Consider the following 19,967-nt stretch of genomic DNA (forward strand, 5'->3'; position numbering starts at 1 on the left):
AATAGGTGGAGCAATGTGCAGCTTACAGGGAAGGACAAGCTGTTATAGCTGTTCTAAGACATCTGGGAAACAATACAGAGCATGAAACCAGGAGCAATCATGGAACTATGGGAGGCAGTTTCCAGCTCAAATTATGGAAGCACTTTCCACCAAGCATATCACTAACAATGCGAAGAGCTGTCTCTGGAAAAAGCAAGTTCCTCACCACTGGAAGTATTTAATCAATAACTGGGTTACACCGCAGTCAGCACGGTCCAAAGGGATTGAAGCAACAGATGCAGGGGAGTCTTACGAGTCTCAGAGAACAAAGGGCTTAATATGTCACTTATCAGCAAACAGATATTTATAATAACTGATTAATTTTGGCAAATTCTATAAAACATAAATATTTATGTCACCAGCTTAAGTTAATTTGTCATTTCATTTCCCTAAAGAAACCTTTTTATCCAGTGATGAGGAGACTCCAGTCTTGAGGTGTATCACATCATCTGAAACAATTTCCTGGCTCCAGGATTTGCGATGGACTAGGAAAATTCTAGCCAAAGGCCCTCAGGGGGCAGCTATCCCTGGCCAGTGCAACTGCATTTCCTTTTGTTACAGAACTTCCTTGAAGAAGCCGATGATCATTTTCCTCCTATACAATTTTCTTGCAGTGTTTTTTTTCCCCCATTCATTAGCATGTTTTGAAAGAAATATAGAAAAGGGAGTTTGAGAGGAGCTTTATTTTGATCTTAAAGATCAGCTTGCATATGGGGAGAAAGATCAGAAACAAAGAAATGGGGCCATCTTTTGATCATAACATACTGAAGCTTTGAGATAAATCCATGTTTTAGAAAAGGTATTCAGTTGAATTCTTATTATGTGTCGATAATAATTCCATTTTAAAGTAAAGAAACAGAATAAGAGTAAGCCAGGCTTAATCGGCAATGCAAAGCCACATGGTCAGGAAGTGAGAAAGCGCAGTGAAACTCGTATCATTCTGCCAACCAAAAGTTGTTTCTTTTGTGTTTACAGCTGTTCTAAAATATCTACACACACACATACACACACACACACACACACACACGCACACACACATACACAGAGCACAACCAGGATAGATGGAACGCATTTGCCTCCAAAATCTCCTTTATGTGCCCAGTCCCTTTCTCATTTGTTCCAGTCTCACTCTCTGCCTCACAGAGCCAAGCGTGATTCATGCTTTAAAGACAAGGGAAGTCAGTGTGTCGTTGTCTATGATCTGGAGCCACTTTCACTCCAAGAGAACACACCAGACTGAATCTGAATAGAATCCTTGATGGTAGAGTTTGTATCTGCACTTCATGCTTTGTCCTGAATTTGTCCACTGGCCCTCGACTAGCCTCTCTTGTAGCTCTAGCGCCCTTAAATCCAACTCCTGGGACCTGACACCAGATATTCCTTCATCTTCTCCACAAGAGAAGTGTTCTAATTAAGTCATTCAATCATCAGTTTTCAGCGGAGTATCAGGACACTGTGCTGTGGCTGGTTTGGGATGCACATTAAAGCCAGTACATCACCTGAAGCCTCTGTTGCAGCCCAACTTTCCAGATCAGGGAAAACCACGGAAGTGAATGCAAAAATGTGTCATAAAGGAGAAAGGATTAAGAATCACTGCTTTAAAAATGAGTCTCATCCTATACTAGTACTTAAGGAGCAAAAAAGAACATGTGGTGATGAGTCCCACCTCACCAAATACCAACTTCTCCCAGACCTGGTTTCCACACCTGCTCACACCTCCTGCTACTCAGCACGGAGGCCTCCACTTCACATGGATCCAACATTCCCCCAACTTCCCACAGAATGCTCACACCAATGAACCTATTCAACTGGCCCTCCCAGAATTCTTCCTGATGTTCTTCCTTCTTGGCGACCAATTTTCACTTCTTCCAGGAAGCCTTCCTGAAAGTTCACACCTATGATTCCCTTCTTGAAGTCAAACACTGTGAAATTGTTCTTAGGTTTACCTACCAATAATAGGAATCCATCAATGGATGCAAGTTAAGAAGTTAACTGACTAGATATATACTTTAGAAGAAGTAATCTTAGAAGAATGATAGTGGGACAGATAAAAACAGGAAAGAACATGATTTTTTTCCTTTTATAGTCTACAAAATGGGATCTAAATTAAGTCCACACACTATAAGTGGTCAACATGTCTTTTAAATCACATTCATTCGGGGCTGGGGATTTAGCTCAGTGGCAAAAAGCGCCTGTCTGGCAAGCGCAAGGTCGCGAGTTCGGTTCCCAGTACCGGAGAAAAACCAAAAAAAAAAAATAAATAAATCACATTCATTCTACACACTCCATCTCCATGTTATCTTTGCAATTTGCTTGTTAAAGACTCCACATCTTAAGATCTCTATCCACTTAATATTATCCCTTAGTTATTGTGGACTAATCAGGCCTGCAATCTCCCAAACTAGTGTACAGCCAAGGCTTAAATAAAAGAGTCAAGTGGTATGATGTTAGGGCTCCAGGAGGTTCAAAACCCTCTAACAGAATTCAAGATTTTCCAAGAGCTAAGACAAAGAATTGTCTGAGCAGCCAGTATTTATTTGGTTATCAAACAAATGAGGGGTATACTGAAAGACTGGGAACTGAGCAGGACCTTGGTAGGACTTTGGGAGGACCTTAGGAGTCTGCTTAAGGACTTCTCCAAGTAATACATTGTGTTAATTTAGGAGAACCATGTTATCTCCAGGAAGGCCTTCACCACAGGAATAAGATGCCTGAAGCTACAGTCTTTATCTAATTCATTGAGGTTGGAGCCATGTGAATTTAGCTGTGGCCTTGTGTTGTCCTTTGAGGCATTACCACTTCACAGGCCACTACAAGCTTTAGCTGGGACCACTACGTCATAGAGGTTCACTCACTATGAGTTTGTTGCCCATCTCTAGACAAGGGGCCTAGGCCTTGGACAGACTCACAAGTAAACATGGAAAGCCAGTTGGTTAATATTAACTCCTGCTCAGAATCACTTCACAGTAGTCTCCTCCAGATCTCAATTTGCTGATTGCATCCCCAGTATTTTATAACATGTTCCTCTGCTTACTTTCTCTAAGTTGTTCATTGGACCTACAAGATTGATTGCATCCTGGTTGAGGTATTTTTGGAAAGACTAATTCTTTGCTGATATTGAGGGATTTCTTTCTTTTTTGATGGTAAAAATCTCTAATAATGAAGCCTATGTGTATTAACTCATTGAATTGCAAAATTATGTTACTTTGAATATATTATCCCAGGGGCTGGGGATTTAGCTCAGTGGCACAGCGCCTGCCCGGCAAGTGCAAGGTCATGAGTTCGATTCCTGGTACAGGAAAAAAACAAAAATAAATCAATCAATAAATATATTATCCCATCATCATTAACTGACAGGTGAAATTCTTCAATAAAAATAAACTTTACTTCACAACTATTTAGTTTCCTGGTAATTTAGTTAATATAAAAAAGTGAGACAAATGATAGATTCTTTCCCTATGTGTACCAATTTTAATGTAACATATACGTTGTTTAGCACCTTCTAATGGCTACCAGTGTTTTAAATAATATTCTGAAATCATGAGTGATACATATTTGCTGTACTTCCATCCATTTTAGTTGTTATCCTGTTCTATACTCTGACTGTTTTGTCTGTCCCATCTTTAAATTGTCCCCTAGTCCTTTTGAAACAATCCTGACAGTTCTTTAGAAAACTCACTATCTGGTATTCATTCTACACATTCCCCATCCTAGGTCTCCAACATTTCTTTTCTCTAAATAACCTTCATTCCTTATAGGGACAATGCTGGCACCCTCTTGAACAATCTTTTTTTAATTATCTTTTTATGTTTTAAATTGTTCATTTACACATGATAACTGTACACATTTGTGGAGCACATTGTAATAATTTGACACTTATATACAATGCTTAATAATCAAGCCAAGGTAAGTAGCATTTCCATCTTCTTGAACTTTTATCATTTCTCTATGCTGGGAAAATTTAAATTCCTTTCCTTTAGTTTTCTATAAAATATATAATGATTTTTTGAAAACTGCAGTCACCTAGTGCCTATTACCTCACTGTCCTTGACACTGCTGCATCAAACGTCCTGCTAGAAGGCAGCTGAACCAGTCAGGAGGCTCTGCTAGCAATCCAGGGGATATGGGATGGTGGGTTTAGCATAAAACTGACCTGAGTTTGAATCCAAACCTGAGTTAGATCTGCCACTTTTAAAATTGCATGATTTGGGGAAAATTACTTAATCTAAGCCTTAGCAAAACCTCATCCATAAAATGAGTAATAACACACACTTGATAGGGTTTTTGCTATAATGCACACAAAATACAGGTCCCATTTCATGGCAAGTACTCAATAAATGAAAGTATTAATTATTTTATATTTAATTATTTTTGCTAAAATTCATATAGCTACAGAAGGCAGATTCCCAAACATCCAAAATAGTAGCCACTAGCCCACATGGCTGTTGAGCATTTCAAATGTGCATTGCCATATATTTTACACTTAAAATATGCACAGATATTAATCTGCATTGCCATATATTTTACACTTAAAATATGCACAGAACTTCAAAGTCTTGATTTGCCATATATTTTACACTTAAAATATGCACAGAACTTCAAAGTCTTGATTTTTTTAAAAATGTGTTATGCCATTAATAATCTTTATTTTTATAACATGTTGAAGTGATAATATTTGGGGCATAATATTATTAGAATAACTAGAATCTCTCCTTTCTCTTTCTACTTTTTATACTGGAACTACTAGAACATTTAAACTTACATGAGTGGGTTTTAATGGACTGCTTCTCAAAAGATGTTAAGAAGGTATTACATAAAAGAGGTAGGTGACTGATTGCTCATGGTTTGAGAAACAGGGAGGAGTAACAGACCACTTTTAGTGTTCTTGCCTAAACCTCTTCTTTCATCATCTCTATGTATCTAAATCCCATTAACGTAAATCCATCTTTAAGAATGATTCCATGTAGCAATGAAAAACATGGGTAAATCAAAGGAGTCTTTGTCCTATTGGCAAAAAGGAAGGACTAGATGTCTCAGTGGAGGCTAAGAACACCACGTTCAGAATGCTGGCTTCTCCAGGAATAAAACTATGCACAAGGTCAGCAGTCAGGCCATAGAGCTGATCATGAGAGACTGTGGAGAAATTTATTAATAGTTTATCTAGTGGCCATCACAGTAGGAAGGAGGAGGACACCAGAACCATATTTTTTAGGCTCCAAAACATCACTTTCACCAGTCTTCCATAATATCCAAAATCTCCATGATCAGATCACTAGCTCCACTTTAGGAAGGAGCAGAGATTTAACAACTGGCTTAGAGGAAAGGCTGTGTGGGGGTGCAGATTAGGGAGTGGAAGAAGCAAGAGAGGAGCCATTGGAGAGAATACTGACAAGGTTCATGCTAAAGATGCTCAACTCCAGAGGCACATGGGTCTGCAGGGATCGTGTGCAGGGATCCATGAGTGCTTTCATGTTGCCTCCCCACTTGGTGCTTAATCTCCCTCTGTTCAGCCTTACTAGACTTCCCACGAGCATTATTGAACGCTTCCTTTACAAAATCAGCAAAATGTAAAATAGAAATTATATTTAACCAAAGACAAGTCAGATAAGTCAGATAAGTCATAGGAACAGATCTTGATTGCAACTCTCCAAAGCAGAACAAAATAAAAATTTTCTGATGATAAGAACCTTAGAATTATCTCTAAATTACTCTGCTACCTACAAGGAATGGGGAGCAAAGGTGCCCCGATTACAAATGGGTTAATGGCAAAGTTCATGTTGTTTCCATGGTCTACTCTTTTCTTCACTCTTTCCTTAATGAAAAATTAATGATCTCATTTATGAATGTTTGCTGAATACAGTGAACTATGTGTACCTTTACACAGACTCTGTTCTCTTCCAAATATAATGTATATTTAATCCACTCCCAAGTAAGGATAATAGAATATACATAATGTTTCCCATGTCACAGATACTTTTCATACATTAACTTATATATTCATATATTAACAAAGATATACATACACAGATATATGGATATGTATAACTTGTAATGTTCATGTTGCATACAGTATCTTCAGTTACCTAGGTACAGATATTACATATACCCTTATTACATTATAATATCACAAAGCACACCACATAAATTCACTCAGTCTTCATAAAACTTCTATGAGGTATGTGCTATCATGGTTGTCCTCATTTAACAGACTTTCTCTTTTTTTGGTACTGGGAATCAAACTCAGGACCTTGCACTTTGCAGGCAGGCACTTGTACCACTGAGCTATATCCCAGGCCCTGCCCACATTTAACAGAATATAAGGCAAAGATAGAAAAGTATTGGAATTTGTCCAGAGCCACAAAAACAGGAGAAAAGCCTGGATTTGAGTCCATTTGTCCAATTTCTTACCACTATTTTATTTTTTTGTCTATTTCTCACTCCTGCCAGATTCTTCTCCCTTCCCTCATTCACCCTCTTTTTCTCTCTCTGTCTCTCTCTCTGTCTCTCTCACTCTTCCTCTGTCAGTGTGATATGATGAAAAACACAACATTCAAGGTGTAAACAAGTTAAATGTCACCATCGTTATTTAGCAGGAATTTTTTTTTGCAATTTTTTTATTTTAAAGAAAATAGTACCAAAAAAAGAACAATAGCAGAATATAAACAATACAAAGACACTAAAAATGATACAGGGTTTCAAATCAAATGATAGAGATTAACAGTGATTGTTATATTACATATTGTTATATTACATATTGTTATCTTCAACAAAGTTGCTCAGATTATCAGATGTAAGAATAGAAGATCGATTATTAAAGGGAATAAGAAAATAATACTTTAAAAGAACATTAGAGACAATACATCGTGTCACTAGGCAAGACTGTAGGAATTCACCAACAGATATTATACTGCAAACTGTTGTCATCACATAAGTTGCTCAGATTACCAGATACAATTTTAATATAGATTTTGGCACTTGGTTTTCTTAGGAAATCAAGGATGAGAAAGCATTGGCTTTAGACTTGGGCACGCTTGGATTGAAATTCTGACTACTTAACAGCTATTTGGACTGGAAATTTTTACTTTTTTGTCTGAATATGAGTATCCTCCCTGGTAAATAGTGAGCTCTCTCACAAGATTTACAATCAGTAGTAAATGAAATACTGCAATAAATTAATTATGTATGTTAGTCTAGCAAAGTATCTCACATACTTATGTCAATCATTGTCATTTCCAATTCTTCTCTATAAAGAAATCTTATCACAGTTTGACTCTGTTGACTGGAATAGATATAAGAGTTAAGCCACAGACACTAAGAAGGGATGGATGGTTCTGCATAAATCTGTCACTTGTACCAATCTAAGGGGCACATGTGAATTATGAGTAGGTTTGCTTGCATCAGCTGTGTATGTGTGATGCCCAGTAGAAAAAAAGAGACAAATGTTTAACAATTAAACTGGTTTAAAATATGGAGCATGGAAGGAATCAAATTGAACATCAGTTGTGATTATCTACTTGAAAAGCTCATTAAGAAATGCATTGTAGAAGAGAGAACTAACTAAGACTATGTAGAAACGTTTTCCATTCCTACAAGGAACTTCTTTTGGAAAAAAAATGAATCAAATAGATGGCTTGTATGAGAATGGCCAATTTTAGGGAAAAAAAATCTGCTATTTCCTCCAAATGGAAAACAACTAACATTTACTGAGTGCCTATTTAATGTCCTATATTATTTCAAAACATTTACATGGCAATCCTGTATGATATATGTTATTACCTCAATTTTCTTGATGAAGAAAATGAGACTTAGTGGAATTTAAGAATGTACTGAGGTTACATAATTACTATACCATAGACCTGGGATTTCAACCTGAAACTAATTTCAAAGCTCTTTGAACTGAGCCTGAGGTGCTCGTTTCTGATAGATGTTATAACTGTAGATGTGATCCCAACCTTACTTCCTTCTTTACACGTATGCATAGCAGTCTTTTATTAAAGGCGCTCATCCACACTTATCCGGCCATCGTGTCTCCTCGAAACCATGATTCCCATAAGAGGAGGGCCATTGTCTGTTGTGTTCATTGGTACAACCCCAGCACCAAACTCAGTGCTTGCTATATAATTGCATCTTCAATAAATATTTGTTGAACAAAGAAATAAATGCTAAATTAATTAAATGAACAGAGTTTAACTCCACACTATTCTTTTCATCCACTGGGGGAAAACAGTATTTTTAGTACAGTTACATAATTACTCAGGAACACAATGAAAATTAGAATCCCAGAGTCTCTGAATAAAAAATTATTGTTCTGGGGGCCCCTACTCCTCAGAGTAACTGTGTATCTTTTCCTTTTGTCTTCTGCAAAATAATTTTACTCTTGCTTGGCAAAAAATATAAAGTCTTGCTGAGTTCAGTGAGCCAAGTCTCTAGTAGGCTAAAAGACAGGTTCATCATTTAACTGCCGTCCTTTTGAAACAGAAGTCTACCATGTCATGATTACCTGAATTAGAGTTGATCTATGTAACATGATAGAGGTCGTGAATGATAACCACCCCATCTCCAGCCAAGGGGTCTATACCTTGTGATCCCAGTAATTGAAAGGCAACCTGCAATAAAAATATAGAAAATACTTTGTCTCTTATCAGATTTTTCTCAAAGAGGTCATAGTATAGCAATTTTCTTTTTCCTCACTTCTACAGCTAGATAGTAAATGGGTCCCAGTCTTCTAGATATCAACTGGAGGCAAAAAGTCTTCTTCAGTCTTGCTATAAGGCATTGTCAAGAGACTGTTCAGTAGTACCTGCTAGGCTTCAAGATGATGTCAACATTACAGGATGGGTGGAAAAGAGGAACCTACAAAAGAAATTGCAATAGCATCTAGAATGTGAGAAGAATATGGAAGTGTTGTCCCCTAAGTAAAGATGCAAAGCACTATTAGAAGAAGGAGATGATCAGTGCCATAAGATTCATCAACCTGAAAGGTTAAGTAAGATACAGAGGGTTAAACAACTGTTTGGTAAACCTCTGGGAAGTCATAGCAAGCAACCTTGGTTGGAAAGATCAGGTCCAGTATCCACTATAGTTCAAATGTTGACTTGATAATTCTGTCTCTTCCATGAGCTGTGGGCTGCTCAGAATCTGCAGGACTGAATGTTCGGTGCCCACAGCATGCTGTATTTTTCTGGCACATAGAAGGCACTTAATAAATGCTTGGTGAATAGATCTGCAAATAAATAAATTAAAATAAGTTAAAATGTGATTTCAGAGGAAAATATCCCAATGATATTTAAATTGCTCCCAGGAAGTACCCATGTTTTCCAAATTAAATCACCAGGTTTAAAATTATTCCCATACATTTGGCTTCTCCCCCAAAAGCCCTGAAGCCAAAACAACTCAACTCTTAGGGAGAACATATATTTTGTCCTCTGAAAAGATAAAGTCTCACAAAAGATAAAGTCTCACGTGTTAGCAGCAACCCTAAATTTCCGTGCTTAGAGTGACCTTTTAAATTGCCACTGTGATGTCATTAGTGTTACAATTTTATGCAAGATTTGTCACGTAATTATGTGTTAAATGGTTCTGTTGGCTCCTGCCTGCTCATTCAATAAAGCAGAGTGCATTAAGAGGATCCCATATGCATAGCTCAAGGCCACTGACACAAGAAAACTACATCCACTTCACGCCTTCCCTGCTCCATATCTCACTTGTCCTTGCAGCTGTCACCTCGAGGCCCAGCACTGAGAGGAGCTGAGAAGCCAGACCACAGAGCTGCACTTGTAGAACTGCCACTCTCCAGCTGAAGCTTCTCAAAATGAGGGTGGGCTATAAAGGATCCCACCTGTATTGATTGAGAACCCAAGAGATGGGAGTGGTGTTTGTCTCTGTGGCTGCCCATCAGAGTTACTGGACAGCCTTTTCAAAGTCCCAGCACCAAGGACCTCCCTCAGAGTCCTCCTTGGGCTGAGATGAGACCCAGCGTCAGTGTTTTTGAAGTTTTCCCAGCTGACTCTAATCCACCTTCAGAGGCGTATCCTTATGTTCCTCTTGCTCAGGGTATATCAAAACTTAGTCCTAATGAGGAAGTATTTCAGATTTTATCATCTCAATAATTTCTCTGTTGCCACCATCCCCAAAGGACAAAACTAAAAATTAAAAAAATCAATAGTCTCAATGCACAACTACAAAGCAACTTAATTGGATTGCTTTTATAAAAAGCCAAAATCAAATGCATTTGTTTTTAAGTTTAATAAGAAGGGCAAGAAAACTAGTAAGCTAATGTTTTGTTTGTGCTATTATGCACCATGCTGTACTTTGAGTTCTTGTGGATATATTATCTCACTTACTCTTCCAAATAACCCAAAAAGACAAGTATTATTATTCCCATTTTTACAGTGGAAGAAACTAAAACTCAGACACGTTACACTGCCTTGTCCAAAGTCACACATTTGGTAGGTGGTGATGCCAGGAGGCAAACAAGCAAATCGCTCCATCTGCCGTTCCTGCTCGTCTTCCTTTCCTCAGGCCATGCTGCCCTTTCTGAAAACAAAACCTTATTGAATGATAATCCAGCAAGCAATAGAAAGTTTCTGTTCATGTCAATAAAAGGAACAGAGGGCACATGTCAGGAGGAAGAAGAAGAGAAGATATCTGAAGCTGAGGGACAGATCAGGAAGATGTCAACTGTAGCCAGCCATGGGTCCTTCTGACGTCAACTGAGCTACAGCTCGTGAGGCCAACGTAACACCAGCAGTCACACTTTGCTATAGACGCTTAGATGATCCAGGCAGCAAACACAACTGCTGTGCTTCTGGGTGTTGCACTGTGCAATGGGTGAATACAGTACAGGCGTGGAGATGCTCACAGCCTAGCCAGGAAGGCAGATCTGTTCAAGCAGGACAAAATGACACCTTACTCTAACAGAAGTTCCAAGAACTGAGAGCAGAGATAAGGAGCTGCTCATGTGGATCAGATAAGGCTTTGCAGAAGAGAGGATGCATGAGATGGCTTTGACTCAGATTAACTCCTTCACCAGGCTGGGAAGGGAGGCAGAGGGAATAGCAGGAGCTGAATCAAGGAGGCAGAAGCCAGTGAGATTAGAACATGAGAAAGGACCCTTGATAAATTCGTGAGGCAAAGAAATTGTCACATTCTTACTGACTCCTTGTTTTCATTCAAGGCTGAGGTTACATCTTTAGGGCTTCTGGTTTTCAGACAATACTTGTAGTCACGCAGAAATGGTTCTGCCAGGTTCGCCCCATTCTTAGACCTTTAACGGTGGAATAAGATCAAGGTGTCCGCTCCGCTGCCCACAGTCCTGTGCTATCACTAACATAACACAGGTCTCTGCTTCATCTAGGGTTTCAAGTTATAAAATATCATAAAAGTCTGGGAAATGTTGCTTTGTATCACTTTCCTAATCACAATGCAAATGAAATGATACTTGACATACAAAGTGAACAGAATTGAGTTAATTACTTAAGAGCTTCAGTGGGACTGCCTTTGAGCTGGAAAAGAACCTCCAAACCAGCTTCCACTGACAGGCTGTGAATTTGGGGTGTTTCTTTGAAGCCTGGGAATTTTTTTCAACCTCCACAGAATCTTTATACAGTTGTCCTTAAAGCAACTTCTCCCTTTTATCTTAATTAACAATGAACCTAACAGGTTTTAAATAACAGTTTCTTTTTATGAAAAAAAAACTGGGATGGAGAAACTCCAAGTCCACTTATTGGAATAACCCAAGGAGTCATTAAGTCCTTTCCAACATGCTTTAGACAGTTAATTAAAATAAATGTCAGGCTGGGGATATAGCTCAGCAGCAGAGAGCCTGCCTGGCAAGCATGAGGTCATGAGTTCAATTCCTGGTACCAAAAAAAAAAAATTGAGCTAAAATAAATCTCTTTCATCTCCCCTTTCTTTAGTATTTTAAAACAACAGAGCTAAGCACAAATGCTAAAATGATACACAATCTGAAAAGTGTCTTAAGTATACTGAAATCACTGCAACTCCTTTTACTTTGAATTACTTCAAAGCATTTATAATTTCTGTGATGTATCTATTAAATGCTGGCTAATAACCAGTAAAGGGATAGCACGTAAGAATGTATTGCTTTATCCAGGTTCAAATTATACCAATTTTCTTTGTCTATTCTATATCTCCAGCACTTTAAAGCAATAACTGAAGCATCTGGGGAATTCCAACAGAGTGTGTATTAAAATACCCCCCAAAAGTTTACACCAGTCACATTCTGATAAAGTAATTTATCCACCTTCGATTAAAATCCTTCTCATTTCCTGATGGTTAACGGGTTTGGATACTGATTTTAATCCCTATGTATTTGATATTTTAAAGATGTTTAGAAAGGAACTTAAGTGGCTTTAAATATCCCAGGTCCAAGTAATTAAAGAGCTAGCAGATTCAATTTCTAAATCTTCCTACAACTGTCTAACATATTTATTCAGGTGGACACTTTCACTCGTTTATTATCCTAGGGGAGCACTCAAGGGCATAGGACTGCTTGCAGCTATGCTAATTACCAAACCTCTGCTGCTATGCCCCTTCCCACTCCTTCCATCTCTGAAGCAGATTTGAGGATTAGAGAAGGAGAGTTATTCCAAGACCCTTTCCAAGAAAGTTGGTTCACAATGACTTACCATATGCTTCAATTCATTATTCAGCTAACTTCAATATTGGAGGACTCTAACGGTTACTCATTTCAAAATCTCCCCGGTACAGAGATAACTAAGCACGAGAGTGGGTAACCTGCGCTCCCAAGGCCCTCCACTAATTAATGATGAAACAGCCTACAACCAACCGCTGACTCTGAGTACAAGCTCTGAGCCTTGACTACTAAGCATTGTCTGCGAAGCAGCAATGTTGGCCTGTTAGAAGTTCAGAGCCTCAGGCCCCACCTTATTCCCACTGAATCAGAATGAACATTGTAACAGAACCCAGGCAATCCACACACACACACACACCAGTGTTACACTTCAAGGAGCCCTGGGCTGGGCCATGTGTCTCTCTAGAGAAACTAAGAATAGGAGGCAAGCAAACATGATATGAAGCACAGCTCCACTTTTTCTAAACATAAACAAACATCTGAATCTCCCGAAGGCATCATTTGTAATTTAGAAATAATAGCACCGTCCACCATGCAGAGTTTTCACAGTGTATTTATAAATATGCGTTTATGGATGCTATGTGTACAGATAAGAGATGCAAGGTGCCTGGCATAAAGTCACTAATACAGTATACGGTAATGTTATTATTAATGTTACTTCCAGTCTCATGCTTGGCATTTATTCTGCACTTCAACCAAGAAAGCCACTCTTGACTGGACATCTGTGAAGGAGTCACCTCCTCCTCCCCTTGCTCTAACGTGTTATATGTCATTTTAACATTCATCTTCATGGATATGTTAATGACCCTTCACATTCCTACGTAATTATTATTATATGTAGGCAATAAATAATAACACCTATTTTCAGTACTGTGCTGGGAGGTGAAAAAACTTCTCCCAAGGCCAAGTGATCACCCAAAGAACACGAGCTTCCCGTGGCATCTTGCTCTTGAGCCTGCACTCCTGATCTCGAGGAGCCACTGTGCATCTGCCACGGCCACTGCAGTGACTTTCTCAGGCAGATGCTTGACTGCTGTGAGCTGAACCACACCACTGGCAATAAGAGAGCAACTTTAAAGATGACCTGGCATCCAAATCTGAACCAAAATGCGGAAAAATGGGGCAATCTATAGAGTGTGAAACCATACCTCCATTATATTGTAGAGGAGACATTTTGGGGGGAAAATCATTTTAACATCAATCAGAAAACCATGATCCCCTAAGGCACAGACTCACTCCTAGCTAAGCATTAGCAACAAGGGTGCTTTTAAAAATGGAGTGCATATTTCTAAAGGAGCAACCTGGAGCTCAGACTTCCGGGAGCTTCAGGTCTGCTCCGACTCCCAGTTGATTTTATTGTGCAGCCAAGATTGAGAGCCACTGCTCTCATGGCATCAAGTACCTGGTATTGTCTAACAGAGCCAAGGTGCTGAGAGCTACTGGTTGAGATTAATACAGGGCACCCAAACTCAAAGAAATATGTTTAACTTCAGTGTGTGCTTCTTCTAGGTCTTTTTGCCACTCCTCCAGGACTTCCACCATCAGGAAAGAAGCCCCTGGACCATCATCCTTTAAGATGTTCATATGGACCAGTGGTCGGACCTCTTCATCTTACAGACATGACGAGAAAAGGTAAATGCACTGGAACTCTGGGAATTTTTAGAAGATCTAAAAAAGATGGTGACAGGAAAGCAGTAGACAACTGAAGTGGTTTTTTGTAAAGAGGAAAAAAAAACAATGAAAACAATACAGAATTTCAAAACAAGATGATAGGAAATTAGCAGTGGTTATTATATTGCATGTTGTTATTTTCGAAGTAGTTGCTCGGATTACCAGATATAGGCATGTAAGATTGATCAAACAATATAAGCACTAATTGTTTCTTTCAGTGAACTAATAGAAATGGGTACTACAATTATTTTAGCTATCTTGTATGTATATATATTTTCCCTTCCTTCTTTTCTGCTTTCCACCATCCTAATGGAGTATTACTCAGCTATAAAGAAGGATAAACTTGAAACTTTTATAGGTGAATGGATGCAACTAGAGACCATACTCATGAGTGAAATAAATCAGACTTACATGTATAAACATTGTATTGCCTTCCTAGTGTAAGAACCTGAAAGAGTAAATAAGACCCAAAAGGTACAACAGCTGCTGGGGTATGGAAAGAAACTACAACTGAGTTTTATATTTTGAGATGTGGGAATGGACTCTACACTAAAAGGGCATAGTTGCAGACATGTTAGCCTTCCTCTTCCTCACAGTTTATATGCTCCCTCACACTTCATGGCTTTGCAAAGTCTGCTCCTTCTTAGAAATACCCTTCACACACATGTACACACCCACTCTTCACAACTCTAGCTCTGCCTTCACATATCCAATCAGAATACCCACTGCTACCCTGCGCCATCATCCTCTTTATCTAAACAAACATTGTGTTACTCTCTGTTGGCTTTCCAAAACCTGGCAACAGTAGGTGCTCAGGGTAATGATGACATGGTGAGAACTGCATTTCTGGGCGCTGAGAAGATGGTAAGGAAAGAAAGCAGAGGTTGGGAAAAGATCCAAAGACAAGGGAGAAATTCATGGAGCCCCCACATTTCTTGTAAGAAGAGCCTCAAAAGAGGGATGATATAGGCGAATTAAAAGCAAAATAAGAGAGCAGAGATAGTGTTAATGAAAGACAAAATAACAATTATGCAGCTCAATCAAATGCTCTTATTTGTGTTTAAGGAGCTGTCTTGGCTACTTTTCTCTTATTGAGACAAAATACCTGATGCCCAAAAGTAAGGAAGGAAAGGTTTATTTAGCTCACAGTTTGTGATTACAGGTTTCAGTCTGTAATCAGCTGGCTCCAAGGCAGGGTGGCACATGGCAGAGGGCAACAGTTTATGGCACTGGAAAACAGCAAAGGCAGCAAGAGCAAAAGGGGAGGAACAGCAGCAAGCAGCCTCTTTCCCTCTCTTACACTGTATGCGAACTACCCACCCCAGGGTGGGTATAGCACTCATACCCATAATCCCAGCATTGGACCATGAATCAATCATAAACTCTAGAAGCCCACCCTATGACTGCATGAGGCTTTGGGGGGACATCCAGACACAAACCATAACGGAACTAAATGTGTTCATAAAATTCTGTAATCATTTTAAAATATTTTGCTTTTCTCCATTTGTTTTCTTCTTCCACATATCTCTCTATCTCACTGACCTTATGCTAGGACTTGGTGTAGGTGAAGTCAAATTATGAGTAGAACTACCTTTAACAGCATATTACAACTGAAGCAAGTTGCACATCGGACAGAACCTCATAGAAATCAGGACTGATAAATGGTGCTGGGCACCAGGAGAAGGACCTGAGGGATTTGAATATTGTTTTAAGAGCTTTTATTCCTCAGAAAACCTGAAATGACCTACACATTAAAATCCTTTGAACATTTCCAAGAGCAAAGTTGTTCTTCACAACAATGATCTATTACAGTAAAATTTGGAAGCTACTTCAATATTCACAGTGAAAAATCTGTTAATATATAAGACTCTAATACGTCCCTTAGCACCCTAAAATGCCTTTACAGAATATTAACTAAAAAACAGCAAATTAAAAAACTACATACCCAGTATGAGTGAAGCCACCAAAAAAATATACATAGGCAAAAGTCTGGAAGGAAAATTGTGTTTTTCACTTCCCTATTTTCCAAATGCCATGTAGTATGTTATGTTACCTTAATTATGAAAAAAATTATGTAATATATAAGTAAAATTACAGCCTAGAAAGGAACAAGAGTTAAAACAAAGTCCCAGTGTTCATCATGACACCAAGCATAATCTGAAAATTTACTTTCTTTGTTCATATCCAGGCTTTTACATGCTCTTCCTAAATGCTTAGTTGAGTTGTTTTTCATATTGAATCATCTTTCAAGACAACCTTCAATGCTTTAAAATTTCATGTTATTTAAAAATTCTGCAGTTTGCATTCAATTTTCTTATTTTCATTAAAGAAAAAAAAGGCTATTATCAGTAAAGGTCCAGAGACAAGGGACAAATTCATGGAGCCCTCAAAGTCCTTAGAAATCTGGTCCTGCCACTCAGGGGTCAGATCCATGTCCCACAGTTTTGTTTCCCCACAGGAATATCGTGACTGTCAGGATCAGCCCTGCTGAAATGCCAGAGTCTTTCTCAGGCAGATGAATGACAACTTATTCTTTTCACCTTTTATTCACTCTCATCAGATAACTTACTGCAATTTTATATTGTTCTACAAAAGAATTAACATTTAAGAAACAGTTACTAGGTACTATATGTGCTATATACAATATTAATTTGTATGATAGAAATTATTATGCCCACTTTACAGATGAGAAAGTGGAGGCTCTGGGATTTAAATAACTTCAGAGAGTCCAATAACTAACTAGTGATGGAATCAGGATCTGAACCCAAGCTTGTGAGTTCTCCCTGCAGCAGGCAGCATATACAGGCTCTTGTCAAAAAGAAGATATCTGAAGCAGCCATGAACAGCCAACCCTACAGGGAAAACTGTGTTAACATACACCTGAAAGTTGTACATCAAGCATAATGAATATATGATTGATGTATTAGCAATATTAGCGCATTTTAAAGGAGCTAAGGAACTAAATATTAGCTTAGCATTCTACATCAATACCATTCTGTGACACTTAAATTACTGTTTTAATTTTCCTATTTTCAAGGATGTTTTCAGTAACTATGGGATTTAAAATAATTAAAATATTGACTATAAATAAATCACTGTCAACAAGCTTTATTTATGGAGCAAAGATACCAGAGCTTATGAAATCAGTCTGCATAGCTTTGGCCTGTAATGTTAACAGGAGCAAAAGAAAAACCAGCCAACAAATACAAGCAATAGAATCTCTCGCTAAGCCAGCATCCTTAGTTTAACGTTATTTCATTTAATGTCCATGCCCCTTTCCTCTCCACATCTTCATCTTTACTGCCCAGGTCACAAACTCTTGGGAGCTAAGACTCAGTTTTAAAATTGGCTTTGAACAGCAACTGCTATTCTGTTCAAGATGCTCTGGGTGGCAGTAATCACAGTTATAATGAAGATGATGGTGGCCGATAATGAATCAAGATAATTAAGGTCTTCAAGTTGATCACTTAGAAATAAATTAGACTGTCCGACAGCACTGCCCCAAGTTGCTGTTGATTGCTCACCCTCAGTTTCTCCTCCTGTAAACCTGACCTCTGTACATACCCAGTTTCTCGAGCTGGGTCCTGCAGCTATCCTAGAGGCCAGGCAACTAAAATCCTCTGCTCCACACAGCCCCTTCCTGATCCCAGAGCCAAACTGTCAGGATATTGGGTTCTGCGGAATTCCTGAAACGGTAGAGCCCCAAGAAACCAGCGTAAGGGCAATCTCAGAAACTAAGTGGAAGAAAATGTTCACTGCAAATTCTGAAGCCGTATGTTCTATTCCTTGGAAGAAGTTGAAGCCAGCTCTACCTTCTTTCTCATCATTTTAATTGTAAGCCAGCCCTTTGTCTGATCATCTGCTGTGTGCAAAACACTAGTTTTGTATCGTCATCCTCTGTTCCACCAGATCAACAATATGAAAGAATGTTGTTTTCTTCTCTAAAGAACTTTCTTGCTAAGTGAGCTTGCTTTAATCCCTAAATGGCAGGTGCAAAATAAAACAACAGCAATAATTCCTTATTTAGATCAGAAAAAAGAGAAGTTGTTGAGCTAAGAACATTGCAAACTGAATGTTTATCTAATATTCTTTGGTTTGTTTTATTAAATACTGAACTGATACAAAGAAATATTTATCACATGTATGGACATACAAAGAATGATGTCATGAACATCTGTGTGTTTGTTATTAAAAAAGAAGCACTTAGAATTTTTGAAGCCTATGGGAGTACATCCCTAATAGCATCCTAACCCTTTCCTGTCCCGTACTCAGAGATAACCATTATCCTGGGTTCTGTGTTCACCATTCTCTTGCTTTTCTTCGTGACTTTATGAGGTTTGAGTCTTAAGTGGTACATTTACTTCTAAATCTTTGGGGGCTTTATGTAAAGGGAGTCATGCCATATGTATTTTCTTTCAATCTGTTTTTATCACCAAACATAGATCACTATGATTTACCAATGCTGATGTCAGTGATTATAGTTCATTCTCTGCTGTGTAGTATTCCATGGTATGACTATATCATGATTATTCATCCTACTAATGGATATTTGCATTATATTCACTTCTTTCATCATGGTCAGCAATGTTGCTATAATACTTCTTGTTCATGTTTCCTTGGACATATGTACAAGCACTTCTTTGGACACTGTACCTAACATGGGAATTGTTGGTTCAAAAGTTCATGCACTTTCAACTTTACCAAGTAATACAACTGCAAAAGTGGCCACAAATGTGATTCCCATTGCTCTATAGACTTGTGTGCTGTGTGCAAGGTTTTTTTCTTCATTCTAGAAGGTACCATGACTTTAATTCTAATCTCTAAGATTAGTAATGGTACTGAGTTTCTTTTCTTTTTTTTTTTTTTTTTTTTTTTTTTTTTGGTTTTTCTCCGGTACCGGGAATCGAACTCACGACCTTGCGCTTGCCAGGCAGGCGCTTTTGCCACTGAGCTAAATCCCCAGCCCCCGAGTTTATTTTCTTAGACCTTTTTTGTGATGGGACTATTTAAATAACTGCCCCATTTTTCTACTGGACTGTATCTTTTTCTCATAGATTTGTAGGAATTATACATATGTATAAATCCTTCACTGTATGTACACAAATCACTTCATTTGTGGCTTGTTCTTCTCTTTACAATGTCTTTTAATGAATATACTCCTTAACTTTAATGTATAAACATAACCCACTTTTGAACATTTTGAAATTTCTTACTACTTCAGGCTTAAAAGGATTTTGTTTCATTCAGTTTCATAAATATTCATAGCTTTGCCTTTCATAATTAAATCTTTAATCATCTGCAATTGACTTTTGTGCTAGGTATGAAATAGACATCCAATTTTTTAAAACAGATAATCAATTGCCCTAGTGCCCTTTATTGGATAATTTACCCTCTCCTCATTGACTTAAAAACATACATGTGTTCTACATCATATTTTCATATATGCATGGATATTTTTCTGGATCTCTGTTCTGGTCTATTGATCACTTATGCTTAACCCCAGACAAACACCACAGCTGAGTCTACACACTTTTGCTCTGTAATATTTCTTGACATGTGATAGGAAAAATCACCGGTGTTATTCTTTTTAATCAAGAGTGCCATTATTGTTCTTTGCCATTTGCACTTTACCTAAATTTTA

General features: G+C 38.2%; 1 protein-coding gene across 4 annotated transcripts in view; it reads left to right on the plus strand.

Annotated features, from left to right (window-relative positions):
- Positions 1–19,967, plus strand: part of Kcnmb2 (potassium channel subfamily M regulatory beta subunit 2) — a 366,796-nt gene that overhangs the window by 316,655 nt on the left and 30,174 nt on the right. For all 4 annotated transcript variants that reach the window (XM_013513318.1, XM_013513320.1, XM_005383031.2 and 1 more), the window contains one exon: positions 14,165–14,287. In XM_013513318.1, coding sequence (XP_013368772.1) covers positions 14,232–14,287 — 56 coding nt within the window. In that variant the 5' untranslated portion in view covers positions 14,165–14,231. The remainder of the gene's footprint in view (positions 1–14,164; positions 14,288–19,967) is intronic.

This window comes from Chinchilla lanigera, unplaced genomic scaffold (genome assembly GCF_000276665.1).
Source record: "Chinchilla lanigera isolate Chin_1 unplaced genomic scaffold, ChiLan1.0 scaffold00019, whole genome shotgun sequence".
NCBI classification, from domain to species: Eukaryota; Metazoa; Chordata; class Mammalia; order Rodentia; family Chinchillidae; genus Chinchilla; species Chinchilla lanigera.